The sequence below is a fragment of the Rosa rugosa genome, chromosome 3 (genome assembly GCF_958449725.1).
Source record: "Rosa rugosa chromosome 3, drRosRugo1.1, whole genome shotgun sequence".
In the NCBI taxonomy this organism is placed as follows: Eukaryota; Viridiplantae; Streptophyta; class Magnoliopsida; order Rosales; family Rosaceae; genus Rosa; species Rosa rugosa.
In genome coordinates, this window is record NC_084822.1 from 17,154,681 (window position 1) to 17,170,870 (window position 16,190).

Sequence of the window (16,190 nt, forward strand, 5' to 3'; positions counted from 1 at the left end):
GATCAGGAGATTTATTTGTTTTATGCTTATGAGCACTATGAAAACGGAAAACCATGATAGGACAATGCTTGCAGCATTGCAGCAATTATTAATATATATATATATATATATATATATATATATATATATATATATATATATATATTAATAATTGATTAATATAATCAACGTCATATAATTAAGAGCATGTATTGAGCCTTAGAATTAAAAAAAATATCAATTATCGATTAGGTAAGCCTATGGTAGATTCTTCGATGTGGATCTGAAGTTGGATTTTGAAAGATCTCACAGTGTTTGAGTGTGGGACAGTTATTGGAGTATAGAATCTGCCAAACATGAGAAATATAGCAAATAATGATCAAATATCTTCTGATTGATGTGGAGGGACTTCAAGTTGGCACACAAGCAGTTCTTGGGAATGCACGTATTAATTCGATTATAATTTTGGCAGAAACAAGTGTTTTGCAATTGAACAAAGATTCAAAATGCAGTGGCCTGTTACAATCCACCAATAACAGGGTTTTTTCGTCTCCGAGCTTCTCGGAGCGAGTGACCTTGGTTTTTTCGAAACCTAGGTTTCGACTGGCGGCGGCGGCGCTCTTCCTTCAGGCAAGGCGACAATCGTGGACGGCGGCGACGCAGGGAAGGCTCTCTGCGGCCATTGTGGGTGCAGCGGGGGGCTTCCTGGTTTGGAGGCTTCTCAGATTGTGTTGGTGGGTTTCGATCCAGGCTGTGGCAGGCGTTGCTCGCGGCGAGGTCAGTGGTGGTCCACGACGTTGATCATATGGAAGTTTTGTTGCTGCAATGCTTATGAGCACTAGACCGGCCTTCCCAGAAGGCAGCCCTGCCGTTCACCATTCCGGCGGCCTCCATCTCTCCTCCACCATCACTGGGTCCTCCTAGGGACCGGCCGGAACGCCTACTTCAAAAGCCGATCAACGGAGCCCGGGAACCACCAGCACCCGCTCTCGAAGCCGCCCGAACTCGCACCCTCCGCTGTCACACCGCGATCGGAGCCTCAACAGACGGCGATCCGCCTCAGAACCTCCGATCACAAATCTCTGCCGCCGTCCTTCAAAAGCTACACAGCAGATCTCCGACTTGGATCACACCACACAAGCCACCGCCTCCTCGCTGAGTCAACCGCGATCGGAGCCTGGCACACCTAGGAGGACCCAGTGATGGTGGAGGAGAGATGGAGGCCGCCGGAATGGTGAACGGCAGGGCTGCCTTCTGGGAAGGCCGGTCTAGTCCGGCTGGTGTGAGGGAGTTGGATCTTGGTAGTGGGCTCGGGCCTCTGCCATACTGGGTTGTGGTGCAGCCTAGTGATCTGGGCCTTTGGCTCAGGTCTCCTTTTTCCTTTCACTAGTTTGGGTTGGATTGGGCTTTTGGGGAGGTAGATAGTTTATCTTCTAGCCCTATTTTGTCTTCTGGATGTTACCGTGCTCTGTGTTGTTGTGTTGCGACGTACACCATTTGGGTCTTAGGCGTCAAGATGCTCAAGACAGTGGTTCCATCTTTGGATAGGGTAGGGTTAGGGGAGTTTTATTTATCTGCTTTTCTTTTCTGCAGTTCCTTTAGGTTTTCGATTTGTTGGCTAGTAATAATTTAGCTGCTTTGGACAGATTGGTTAGGAGTTTTCTGGCTGCCTTGCGCAGTCTGTATTGTGCTTGTACTTGTACTATGAGTGGTTTCATGAAACCCTCAAGCTTGACGCAGTGACGTCGTAATATATTTGGAACCTGATTCCATTTCCCTAAAAAAAAAAAATGCAGTGGCCTGTTCCTTTTTACTACATGAATTGTTGTCCACCGTTAAGCCTGTGCAGAAATCTGGGTAGGCCAAGGCATGATGGGGATGAACAAGCATAAAGATCTGGGTAGAGACGTGTAGAGTCATAGAGTATGTTTGGTTTTGCTGGGTACATTGTTTTTAGGGCATTTTAGGCAAATCAGTTGATTACATTTAACATAAATTAAAGGTAATAAAAAGAAAATATTTTGCTGGGTATACTTAGAAGTTTGCTGGGTACATTTAAAAAGACCCAAAAATTAAGGAGAGATTTGAATGCTGGCTTTAATTTTAGCTAAGCTACTAGTTTCTTGTCAAAAAAAAAAAAAACAATAGACACGTCATCCTTTTGTGGAAAAAGACAGGAACATTGTTTTATTTTTCTCTGGGCCTAGAAAGCCTTTGAGAATACCGTATAATCTCGATAAAAAAAAATCTATACTTTAAATTTGCTGGCACTATTAGGATTTTTTTAGTAGCCTACTAATTTAAATAATCAGCCAATTGTATAGATGAGAGAGGGCTACTCCAATAAAGACATTATTATTGAGATTAAGGATGCATTGGGTTTGGTAATTATAGAATTGATCAAATACTGATCGATGTTTTATATTATTAATTTTTTGGTATCCGAAACTGATATAACTGACATAGAGAACTACCGAATAAAGTTGGTTGATTTTGATAAATACCAAATTCAAATTCACTAATTACCTAAATATTAACTAAAAAAAAGGCCATGTATATAGAGTAACCTAGTCAAAGATCGTTACATATACCTAAATATTTGAAAATGTGCAAAACTCTATGTCATATGTACAAAAAAAGAAAAAGAAAAAGAAGTTAAATCAAATAAGTAGATGAACACAAAGTTTACTACAATTTATAAAATTGAAAAATAAAAAGTATTATTCATTCTAGAATAAATACTTGGTATAAAATTGGTAATACTTAAAACCGAAATAGCAAAAATTTTGGCAACTCAATTTTAAAATAGAAAGCTTTGATTTTGAAGTTGGTGATGCTTATAATCAATTTGAACCGATCGAATGACAGCCTTGGTCAAGATTCAATAAGAACTACTGTTTCAATTGTTAGACTTAAATTTTAAATTTTAGCTGATATCTTAAATCTCATCATAAACCCATAATATAACTCCTTATCAGAAACTCTATAATGGAGACTAATGATCTCTAGATGAAAAAGTCTAGATTAGCAGACATTTATTTTTTATTTTTGTTGTAAGACAAATATTCAGTGACGCGTCATAGAAAGACAGTACCGCAAAGAATTCATGTCCAGCAACAATTTTCTAATAGCTATATCAAGAGGACCTCCTAATTATCTCCCATATTCTTAGACATCTGAGAAACAAGGAAGAATCTTCCTCTTATATTAACCCACTGTGAATCACTAGTGAGCCACAGTAACATCACAATCACAATCACACTCCTACACACTCACACAGAAAATTACAAATCTACAAGCATCAGATTAATTCTATTGTTAAACTAAAAAAAAAGGGCAAACAAACACCACAATCGCGACAACCAGGGTCAAAAATCACGCACAGAAAAACCCTAGCTAAAGTCCAAGACATGCAAAATAATCCAAGGTTACCAAACTCAAATTAGAACGGCAGATAAATAAAAGACTCCATGGAAAAGACAGAATAACACAGAAAAATAAAAATAAAATGATTAGGGAGAGACGGGTAAAAGATCTGGGGAAGGGAGAGAGAGAGTGAGGGGGAGAGAGAGAGAGAGGGGAGCCCCTCACCTTTGAGTCCAGTAGCGGAGAAAGAGAGGTGACTGAAAATGACGGAGAAGAGGAACCTAGGGTTTCTAATTAGCAAATCTAATTTTATTCTAACGGATTCGTTTCTGAGATATGAACTTACCCCCGAACACGTCCACGTACTGGTCAGACGCGAAGTTTTTTTTTTTTTTTTTTTTTTTATTTTTTTTTTTAAAGTTAACTTATAATTAGTCTTAAAAAACCAAAAAACTCTTTTTGTTTCAAGTAATTGCCGGCTTATTATGGGAAGTTAGATCGTCACTCATTCCTCTTAGAGACGAAAAAAATGCTTATAAAGGTCATTTTGGTGAAATAAATTTGACCTCTATGTTATACATAAAGGTCATTTGGTGAAATAAATTTGACAAGCGAATTTAACACATAATAGTAATCCGAGACGAAAGCAACCAATATATTGTCTCTAAATAAATATATATAGAAGGCAAAAGCAAATGAAAAGGTAATACAACTTTTCAATTTTTTTTTTTGAAAGGGGTATACAACTTTTCAATTTTCATTGCACGACAAAAGAACAAAGCAGTGGTTTTTTTTTTTTTTTTTTGACTTTGTCAAGGGGAACCCAAATGCTTCCTAGGCCCAAGATAAACCCCTTCGGTGCATGTGAAATGCTCCAACTGTGCATTGCAGCACAGTGCCTCGCCACTTTGACAGCTTCGGGGTTCGAACCTAGGTTGGGGAGCACACCCAACTAGGCAAGAACCACTAGGCCACTTGCAGTGGTTACAAAGCAGTGGTTAACAACATAACAATCCTTAGATCTAATTTTAATTTCATTAATTTCTTTTGTTATTTTTAAAACATTTATAAGATGTTATTAAGAATTTAATAGGCCGATACGTGAGGTTTGTGCTCAAGCAAGTCTTTGCCGTTGCAAGCTTGAGCTAACTAGCATGTTTCCATGAAATAAATTAAAATACAATATTACAAAAATTAATGAAACAAGAAGTTAAAATATACCTTTGGTAAATCGTTGATTCGACTACTGGGCAAACTTCTTCAAGTTTGGCATCATCATCGTCTTCATCTTCATCGTGACTTTCTGCAGCTACCTCACAATTCTCAACCATGGATATCTATTAATTTTTTCTCACTGAATTGCAAACGCTACTAAATCGGTTAGCTAGCTGTTGTAAGAAATAGTACATTTTATTTGTGCATCTACTGCAAGAGTGTATGCTAAATTTATAGGCGGGCGACAGTTTCCAGAGGCTACTGATTTTGGCAAAACAATGGGTTAAAGAAGCTAATGGTTTTGGCCAAACAATGGGTTAATAGTATCGTAAATGTCTGTTTTACCAAACCCGTCAAGTTTTGAGTTTAACTAGGAGAATCTTAGAACATTGATATGGATTGTAAATTAAGTAAACTAATTTTTTATTTTTTTTTACAAAATCTACTTGGGCTTTAACCTACATAAGATGGGTTCTAGGTAGGGCTGTCACTCGATCGGTATGAATCTGTTATAGGCCTTACCAACTTCAAAACCAAAGCTTTCGGTCTCAAAATGGAGCTACCAATTACCAACCAAAACTTTTCGGTATTTAATCATGAGTGTTGCTATTGAGACCTCCAAATCTGCTCACTTGACCTCACTCTATTATGAATTATTAAATAACATATATAACCTACTATAAAATTGTCACGCCCCGAATTTTAAATACAATTAAAATCCGAAACATGAATTATACAACTTAATAGAATAAACGTCCTGAATTTTTTTCTCACAAACAACCACACTTCACACCTCTCAATATTACAATAAATCAAATCCTCAAGTTAATTATTACAACACACTCTCACCAAATCAAATTGTAAGGCTCAATGAGCTTAACTCACCTCACTATTACAAATGCTGTAAAACTATAACAAATACTCTAACCCGCTCGATCACCGCCCTGATTCTCCTGACCTGCAGGATTACCCGCTACACCGTTTGAATAGTGTACCGGGATTGCAACAATACAAACCCGGTAAGCTTTTTGCAAAGCTCGTATGAGTAAATGAAAGGATTGCACGATTTAAAGTAACACAATCAACTCAAGCACATTTTAATTTTGTTTTGCATAAGAATAGAAGTGTACAACATCACTTCAAGCATCAATCAACTCACATCTCGTCATGACTACTCAATAATAAACAACTTCTTACTCAATATATACTCACAGGCTTATGATTTATTTATATAAATCATCCCATGCAGTATATTATACTTACAGGCTTATGATTAATTATATTAATCACCCCATTCAGTATGTCATGTCATACCCAAGGGCATATGATAACTCGTTTATCCCCCAAGCAGTATGACGGCAGACAGACTAGAGCTCTAACTGTATCGTAAAGTGTCACCTGGGCCAAGGTTCACCTTACGAATGACTGCTTTCCTCAATTCACTCGACTCCTCATTTAATTCATCTCAACGACTCAACTATCGCACTTTACTCAATTACCCATTATCATAGACAACACAACATCTAAGATAAATCACATATTCCAAAGGGTAATGCTCAAAATATAACTCAGTAAATCACATTAATACTTCACCCGATGTCACACCATCCAATATATATTCCACGTAAATATATATATACGTAGTCACCCACACAAGAGTGACCACTAATACCAACTATAGTTCACATGCAATAAAATCTAGAAATTCATTTTTATAGTTTAAATACATTTTACTTACCTCTGGACCGTAGTCGATCAAGTCCATATAACTTAAAACAAATATTTATTTTCATAAAACAATTTCCACAATTTCCCAATTAAATAAAATCACCGAATTTCGGTTCGTGAATGAACCATGTGCGATTTACTCACCTCGATATTCCCGCTGCGTCTTCAATTCAACACAATACACACCGAAATCGCTCACCCAAGGGAGACCGTCAATCACCTAATCACACATGACCTTAACTTAGCCAATAACTCAAAAACATATTCAAACGACAATCCAATGGTCGGATCGAAATTAAATGATGATCCAACGGTCGGATCCTCACGGATCGCCCTTAGGATTACCCTCCAAAAATCGTCACGAAGATCCAACGGTCGGATCTTCCTGAATCGTCCTTACTAACATCTTCACAAATTTATATGAAAATCCGACGGACGGATTCTCACGAATCGCCTCCCTAATCACTGTTTTGCATTTATACGAAGATCCAACGGTCGGATCTTCACCCATGACCACACAAAGTCACCGGGACAGTCATACGATCAACATATTAAAATTTGAAGTAAAACCGATGGTCTGATCTTCGCAGATCGTAAACCGAAGATAAACGTAAAAACGTTAAATAGTAACGTCAAAACGTAAATCCACTATTTACCAACTTTTTCTAACATAACCTTGTAATATACCAAAACGCTCGTATGGATGCATAGATCATCGTCCAGATAATATAAACTCAAAATATGGTCCGACGCGCCGCCACATGCGGAGGTCAGACGGCGGTCAACGCCGGCCAACCACCTCAGATGCTAAAGTTGTCAACTACAAACTTCTTCAAAATACAGAATTGAACCACTTTAATACCTGACTTTTTCTGAGACAAGGTCTAGATCGTCCTAGATCAAGCGTTGAAGTTGGATTAATCTCGGCCGCACGATCAGATCCTAGATTGAATCAGAGGCGTCCAAAAAGTCAAACCTTTGGTAAATCGTTGATTCGACTACTGGGCAAACTTCTTCAAGTTTGGCATCATCATCGTCTTCATCTTCATCGTGACTTTCTGCAGCTACCTCACAATTCTCAACCATGGATATCTATTAATTTTTTCTCACTGAATTGCAAACGCTACTAAATCGGTTAGCTAGCTGTTGTAAGAAATAGTACATTTTATTTGTGCATCTACTGCAAGAGTGTATGCTAAATTTATAGGCGGGCGACAGTTTCCAGAGGCTACTGATTTTGGCAAAACAATTGGTTAAAGAAGCTAATGGTTTTGGCCAAACAATGGGTTAATAGTATCGTAAATGTCTGTTTTACCAAACCCGTCAAGTTTTGAGTTTAACTAGGAGAATCTTAGAACATTGATATGGATTGTAAATTAAGTAAACTAATTTTTTATTTTTTTCTACAAAATCTACTTGGGCTTTAACCTACATAAGATGGGTTCTAGGTAGGGCTGTCACTCGATCGGTATGAATCTGTTATAGGCCTTACCAACTTCAAAACCAAAGCTTTCGGTCTCAAAATGGAGCTACCAATTACCAACCAAAACTTTTCGGTATTTAATCATGAGTGTTGCTATTGAGACCTCCAAATCTGCTCACTTGACCTCACTCTATTATGAATTATTAAATAACATATATAACCTACTATAAAATGACTATTAAGGACAATAATTATACCAAAAAAATATTACATTGATTTTCTAGACTTTCCAATTCAATAATATTAGATTGCATTATTTATTATTTTCCTTATCTATTTTAATTTTCCAATTTCACTACATACTCATTAAAGCATTCATATATATTTAATAAAAATTAAAACTATGATTATGTGACATAAAAATGTATGATATACATGTTGAACGCGTATTGGTGAGGGAAAACAAAACAAATCATATTATAACCTAAATCTAAGTCTATCCATTATATTTGCAAAACAAAAAAAAAAAAAACAAAAACTGAGCTAGCAATTAAAAAAAATAAAAAAATATTTAAATAATTAATCATGAGGTACATAAAATAAACATTAAGAAAAAATGAGTAATCTTCATTTTTTTTTGCAGAGCTAAAACAGAAAAAAAAAAGTTAAAAAAAAAAACCACAAAATAGTTCATGTTATGTTTTTGTTGATTAGAAATTAATTTTTAAAACTCAATACCTTGTGTTTAATTTTTTTTATTAAAAAAAATATTTATGTTGTCTGATTAAGGAATGGATATGTAATTAAGATTTATAGAGTAATTAATTCATTAAATTAACTAAGTTTTTTGTTTTAAAAATAATAGTTTGTTTGTAAATTATATGAGTGAGATTATTTGAGGAAATTCAGTGAGGTTTAGTAAGTAAATTTAGTATTTGAAAATTTGATAGGAGGTGTAAAAAATATAGGAGGTCCAGTAAGTAAATTTAGAGGTTCCAATAGAAAAACTCTTAATCATTTTTACCAAATTCAGTATTTCAATTTTCGGTATTACTAACTTTACAACAAGTATTTCTTTATAATATAAATTAGAATGAACAATACCAGATTATTTAATTTGATAAGTAGTCGAAAACTTTGTATTCATCTGCTTATGTGATTATAACTCTCCTTATGTACATATGACATCAAGTTTTAGTCATGTTCAATAAAATTGGTCATTTAACGATCTTTTGCCAGGTTACTTAAAACATACTGTTAATCTATTATTAGTAATAATGTTAATACTATTATGAAAATAATTGTGTTTATATTTCTTAATACACATGTGTGAGTATTAAAAACTAGAGTATATGTAGTTAATATTTAGATAATCGGTACATTCGATATTTACCAAAATCAAACCAAATTTTTCAATAATATTTGATTTCAATTTTATTGGTTTTCATTACCAAAATGTCAATGCAAGTTACCAAAATTAAAGTATCGGTTGGCATTTTCGATAATTATCAAACCAAATGGCAGCCCAGTTCTAGGTGTTATATGTTTCTCCAAATCTTCTCTTGAAAACCCAAAATAAATAAAAGGATTGAGCGTCTATGTACAGGTCCTCTTATGCCACCGTATTGCTCTCAGAAAAATCCAAAACCCAGCTCTGATTTCTTTTAGGCCCCGTTTGGAAACAAAATTTTGATTTGGATTTGAATTTCAAATCTTATGTATTTAAAATTTGCAGAATTGAAATATGTGTATTCTAAATTTTGTTGTTTGGATTAAAAAAGATATATAGAGATTTAAAATTGAAGATTTAGATTTTGTAATATTAGAACAGCATCCATCTCAACTAAATCAACCATCAAAGGTAGAGCAATCTGAAACTTGACTCGGAGGGGATGAAGTCGGCGGCGGAGAGCTCAGCCACCATTGTCAGCGTCAATGAGTCATCGGCGACGCAGAAGAAGATTCAGAGGCTGAGCCGAAATGCAGAAACTTGGAGAGAGAGAGAGTAGATCGGGATGGAGTCGGTGGCGGAGAGCTCCGCCACCGTTGCCGGAGTCGGCGGCGATGCAGAATAAGCTACGAAGGCGTGGGGAGGGAGGGGGGGGGGAGAGAGAGAGAGTAGATCGAAGGATGTGAGAGAAACCTTGGAGAGAGAAAGAGGAGAAAAGAAGAAAGAGAGAGCACGATCTGTTTTTTCAAGGAATCCATGACCTGATGATTTGAAATAACTAGGGTCTCCTAGTTATTTGAAATGACCCCAGTTATTTGAAATCATCAAAATTTGCTATCTGAAATCTTTGGGTGATTTTGAAGAAATCGAAATACTCACTAAAGAAGACAGCCAAACAAGCAGATTTGGATTTGGGGGTTTCAAATCCAAATCCACACTCCCAAATCCCTATATCCAATTGGATGCAAGAGACCTGATCATGAAAGGAATGAGGTGGATTATAGGTAATGGTAAGAATATTAAATTTTGGACTTTTAATTGGGCCTTTGATTGTCATTTACTTGATCTCATTCCTGATGATAAAAGGAATATGATTAACCTAGAAGAATCAGTGGCTGAGTATATTATTAATGGTAAATGGGACAAGGCAAAGCTTGCTTCTATTCTAGACCCTAATATTGTGAAGCAAATTCTTGGCATTCCTTTACCTGTATGTAAACAGGAAGATGAATATATTTGGGGTCCCTCCTCAAATGGTAAATTTTCTATTAAATCTGCTACGTGGTTGTAATATGATCATCTTCGTAAGCATAGCCAGTCCAAGTTGATTAATAAGCTCTGGAAGCTTAATGTTCAACCAAAAATTAAAATCTTTGGCTGGCTGTTGCTGAGAGGAAGACTCAAAACGAGGGACAGACTTTCCAGGTTTGGGATTATTAATGATAACTCGTGTCTTCTCTGTAATAGAGATAATGAGACTGCTGATCATTTGTTTGGCTATTGCGAATTCACTAAGGAAGTGTGGAGGTTGGCAAACATTAACACCCCAGTAGACTGGGAGGAAGGATATCTCAAAGTTTTTGAGGAACTTTTCTTACTACAACCTTACAATGCTGACCTGTTTGCAAAGATTCTTACTTTATGCTGGCAGGTTTGGAAGACTAGAAATGATGTTATTTTCAGAACAGCTTCTGTCAATCCTATGTCAATTGTTATGGCAGTTGAAGCAATAATGAAAAGCTTTGCAGATCTTAACACTAGTACTAGTGGAGCAAAAACTTCAAACCTTTCAACCACAATTAAGTGGTCTACTCCTCCTAGTTCTTTTGTTAAAATCAATTTTGATGGCTCAGTTAGAAGAGATTCAGCTGCTAGTGGTTTCGTTATCAGAGACCATAATGGAAGACCAGTTATTGCTGTAACCAAGTGTGTTGGCAATTCTTCTACTCCTGTTGCAGAAGCTACTGCACTTAGGGATAGTCTAATTGCGGCCAAAGACAAAGGTTTTACAAGAGTTGAAGTTGAAGGAGACTCAAAGTTGGTTATTGATGCAGTTACAGGACGGGTGATTCCACCGTGGAGGCTACTCAAATTGATTGAAGACATTAGAACCATTGCAACTTCCTTTTCTCAAATTACCTTTAAGCATATCTATAGGGAAGCAAACTTTGTAGCTGATGCTATTGCAAATTTAGGACATAATGCTGCTTCTCCTATGTCTTGGAGTGATAGGGTCCCAAGTGAGGCTTCTAGAGCCTTAATTTTTGACGTTGTAAACTTTGGTTGCCCAAGAGGCTTTCTTCTTTAAATTGTTTTTCTTTTCTTATCAAAAAAAAATAAATCCCTATATCCAAACGGGCCCTTAGTTTCTTTGCTAACTCACAAAGGAATACCAATAAAGAAATTGAGAGAACAATCGGTGTTTGAGTAGTGGTTTGCGTTTGACAATCAAGAAAAGAGAGAAGTGAGAGAAATTGAGTTCAGAAGAGTGCAGCAAGGAGGAGATAAGAACATGTGAGAGAGAGAGAGAGGATTGATGTTTGCATATTTGAGGTGTGGGATATGTCTGCATTGCTCTTAATATTTCTACATAGTCATCCTCAAAATTGGTTGTTATTCCGTTACGTTTCTATTTTTTTCCATACATACACCCCTGACCTTTCCAAGATTATAAACTAGGGTATTCTCAAACCAAAAAATAAAAGATTTATAGACCAGGCCACTAGGGTACCTACGCGCTAAATATCTACATTGAAAACCAAGTTCTGGCGGGTTATTTCCCTCCAAAGGAGTTTTTTTTTTTTGTGGTGTCCTATTTCCTCACAGTTCTCAAGAAACAGAGCTTTTGGAGTTTTTGGCACTTAAAAAAAGGCCCAAACGACTCTGCTCTTCTCCAGGAACATCCCCTTCCCTGCTCTTCTCATCGACTTGGGTAAGCACCATCTCTCCTCTTTTCTTTTTCTATACTTCATCGATCGTCCTACTTCATGATCTAGGGCTGTGTTGAGTTAAGATTATCACTTTAGGGTTTCGCAATATAGGGTTTTGACGCCATCAAATTCTCAATTGATGTCAGGGTTTTAGGGTTTGGGGAATTTCTGTACAGCAATTCAAAAAAAGTGAACTTCTTTCTTGTTATGATTTTATGGGTTTCTCAAGGCAAAGGGTTTTGGGGATTGGAATCAACGAAATCATTAATGCAATATTCATAGTATTGGGCATGTGCTTCAATTGAAAGATGATCTTTAGTACCCGATTTTTTTTTTTTTTGTTGCATAGGTGAATCGTCCATAATTTCAAGTATCAAGAATGCTCGAGAAGGCATTTTGGAAGGGCTGCAACAGTTCCATAGAGGAACTTCTGCAGGTGAGTGAGTAGCATATCTTTTTGTTTGTTTTCTAAATCTGGATTGGATTAGTTTTCTTTCCGGTGGGCATTATTAGTCGTTGAATACGAATGCTTCATTAGATTTTGTTTGCTTTGGATTTGGTGAGTATTTTGAGTGTCTTAGTGTTTCTGTTTTGCATCCTTTAGTGTTACTGTAATTCATGAGCAGTAGTCATACCATGAATTGTTCTTACGTTGAAGATAAATGGACATTTTAGTTTATTATATGATAATCCTCGACTCTATGAAAGCATACCTACATGTTAATACATTTGTTGTCAAAGATGATGGGCAGTTATTTTTTGTGTGTAGTTCATGGATCAGCGAAAATGGGATCAGTTGGACTATGATTGTTTGGTGAATATCTTTGGAAAAGTTGGAAGAGGTGGTATGGAGTCACTGCTCATGGATGTTCCTTTTGTCTGCAAGTCATGGCATAAAGCAAGCCTTGATCCTAAATGTTGGGAAAGTCTCATTTTTCCCATCATTTTCACTAGTCTTTATAATTCTGATGTTGAAACTGAAGACTGGACTTTTGATCCCTTTTTAAAAAGATTTGTTTTTGAATACCGAATCAACAAGAGCTTCTCCATCACTGCATTCATAAAGTTTATGGTCAATCGTAGCAAAGGATGTGCTACTGAAATCAGGCTACCTGTGTGTGCTTCACAAGAAGCACTGAAACATGTTGCAGCTTCGTAAGTGTACTCCCTCTAGTATTTTTTTTGTGTAACATAATTTATTTTGTTACCTGGAAATAAAGGTTAATTATCTTTTTCAGGTGTCCTTGCCTAAAGAATTTGACTTTACCCACTGATGTAGTCTACTATAAATCAAGAATGATCCCTGATATGATTGGCAAGTGGAAAGATTTGGAGTATTTGCTAATGGGAAGCTGCTACCATGATATGGAGAAAATCATTTCCCAAATAGGCCTTCACTGCAAGAATTTCTATTATTTAGATATTCCTGACTGTCTGGTTCGCAAAGATGCTGCATTGGCAATTGCAAAGTTGCCTAATCTTAAGCACATAATTATGATGAATGCAAAGATCGAACGGGTTAATTTTGTTAGATTACTGAAGGGCTGCAAAAAACTTGTGTCTTTGGATGCCAGAAATTGTCTTGGTTTCGATGCAGGTGATAAGGAAATATCAAAACTTGCTTCTCATATCAGTGATTTCAAATGCCAAGGTTCTAGATTTTTTGATCGCCATTCCAAGGAGGGAAAATATGTTTGGTTTCATGATTCTGTCTATGATGGACGCTGATGTGAGGAAATCTGTTTTGGATTTGTCATCTTTAGTATAGTACGTAGATGCAGATCAGGAAGCCGCTTTGAACCATCTTTTGTGCAGGAACTCTCAACGGAAGAAGTGGAACCTGCAATGGTGTCTCTAAAATATTTTATATTTTGCTGGCCGGTCAATGGTTACTTGTTGGATCATCCTAGTCCTTTTGGTTGTGATTGTTTTCAACTAGGTTATGTGATTTTTCTTTTGCTTGTTTTTAAAGTGTAGGTTGGTAATCCTTTTAGGTTTCCTGCTACTCTTTTGTGATGCTTATCATATGTGCATCTCTTCTTCGTTCAAAATGTCTCGAGATTCTAAACAAGGGATGGGCATTTTCCGCTAACAAATTATCAAAGTATTTTTGTCCAAAGAAATAAACTTATCAAACTGACCAACTAGCTATTTTTGCCCCTCTCCCCAAGATGGAAAGACAACTATCAAATTAGACCAGGCACGAGTGCATCAATGGAATTTAGTTCACTTGTAACTTTCAAATTCACCAGCTAAACCCTTAATAAGTTTGGTATATGGGTTTAAGTTGATGATTCTGAGTGTTGGATCTAAGATGATCATGGTGCGGTTGCAATCTTGTTTGAAACATCGTTCTAAAATTCCCATCAAAATTAGTTACCATTCAAATCAGTTCCAACCTCCGATCAAAACATACTCTCCCCTCTAAAATTCCGATCCATAATTACTGGTAGGGTCTCAACCATAACCACAACCACAACCACATTCTCCAGGCCGCCCAATTCTATTGACGACCCACTATCTCTTCCAAGGTGGATTCTTGCGGTGGACGATGTGAGGCTTGAATTGCAAGCTAGGGTTGCAGAAGCCATGGCTCCCTTTCTGTTCAAAGGACTGAGGTAATTAGTGCTTTACTTTCTGCTTTAGTAATATTCACTGGTTGGGATGTTTTACCTTTACATATTGTCATTTTTTTTTGAGAAGATCCTTTACATATTGTGGAGTTTATAGGCATTAGGGTTCTGGATGGAAAAATAACTAAGAAGGCTTTGTGTCCAAGTTGTATCGTGTCTTTGCTTTTGCTAGTTTTGAGAGGTTTGCAATGTTTAGAGATGATCATTGCAACTGGGGTTAAAGACCTTGCTTGAAACAGAGATACGCATCTTGGGTGAATTTATAACGTGCTGATTCGAACATAGAACTTCTGTAGATGCTTGTTAGTTTACCTCAATGTGGCTTCATCTAGATTGTCATTTCTAGTATTGCTTGAATTATGTACTCGCATCTGCGATGAATCTCTTCTGCAGAGTAATGTGTTTTTCGTTGGAAAGATTTGGCTAGATCAGATAGTATAGTGAAGTCCTTCAGGAGTGCCAACTTATCTGATCAGTCGAAAAGATTTAGAGTACATCTAACAACTTGAGCACAAATTCTATGATGTAAACACTCAACTTATCTCCTCCAGTGAGGAGCAGAGCAGCTAAAACGTCATGGACAAGAAGTCGTTTTTCCATGCCGGAACATAAAGTTAAGTTTGAGAATTGTGGTTGTTTCTAATGCGTTTCTTCCCCAAGACAAACTCTGACCAATAATATCATGCCAGATAACTCCCTTAGGAAGAGAAGTGGATTTCTCAACAAATGCCAAAATGGAAAGGGCTAAGAATTTCAGTACATAGAGGTGGATAGGGCTAGGACAAGACCGCCTCGATCATGGCCTGAGTTAGATGAAACAAAAAGCTGCCTAATTTCTCCATGAGACTCACTTCATCTTCTTGCCCCTTAGTCTAGTTAAGACATTATCAATTAGTCAATTTCCACAAAGAGATACAAAATGCCCTTAATCCCATCTGTAAGTATATCCACAATTCCACACCCAAAAACAATCATTGTTTAGATCAAACTGTATATCAGGGTGCAAAAAATTCTACATTCATGAAGAAACTTACAACAGAATGCTATGTTGTAAAAAATAAGGGATGGAATTTCTGTAAAATTAAAACACAAAATAATATGATAATATCTTGGAAAATAAGAATGAAAATATAGATAAGGAAATAAAATAAAGTAAGGAAATAATATAATACTAGCAACCGGCACACACGCAATGCGTGTGCAAACTCGATTTAGGCATTTCAGTATATGTAAGCCCACAAAAATCTATATTTTAAGTCACTATATGAGCTTCATTTTGTTTTTTTCAATCCTAAGTCGCTCGCTTGTAATTTCAAATATTCAAAAATAAATATTAGAATTCAAAAATAAATATTACAATCCTAAGAGTTATTGTTGAAAGTGGTGGCTCAATCTCTTCCAACCTACGCTATGAGTTGCTTTTTATTACCTCAAACTTTTTCTAATGAGCTGCAGCAAATGTGTGC

At 36.5% G+C, this 16,190-nt stretch overlaps 1 protein-coding gene and 1 long non-coding RNA gene across 2 annotated transcripts; one reads left to right on the plus strand and one right to left on the minus strand.

Moving 5' to 3' along the window:
• Positions 1–5,304: 5,304 nt before the first annotated feature.
• LOC133736226 (uncharacterized) lies at positions 5,305–6,496 on the minus strand. Its single transcript, XR_009859463.1, has 2 exons — positions 6,433–6,496; positions 5,305–5,533 (listed from the first exon to the last, which is right to left on the minus strand). It is a non-coding gene; the product is annotated as an uncharacterized LOC133736226 (long non-coding RNA).
• A 5,469-nt stretch (positions 6,497–11,965) lies between these two features.
• Positions 11,966–14,156, plus strand: LOC133740204 (F-box/LRR-repeat protein At3g48880-like). The gene is made up of 4 exons (XM_062168140.1): positions 11,966–12,093; positions 12,441–12,527; positions 12,861–13,246; positions 13,330–14,156. Exons 2-4 carry the CDS (start codon positions 12,471–12,473, stop codon positions 13,817–13,819), a joined length of 933 nt encoding a protein of 310 aa, XP_062024124.1. The 5' UTR covers positions 11,966–12,093; positions 12,441–12,470; the 3' UTR covers positions 13,820–14,156.
• The last annotated feature ends 2,034 nt before the right edge of the window (positions 14,157–16,190 follow it).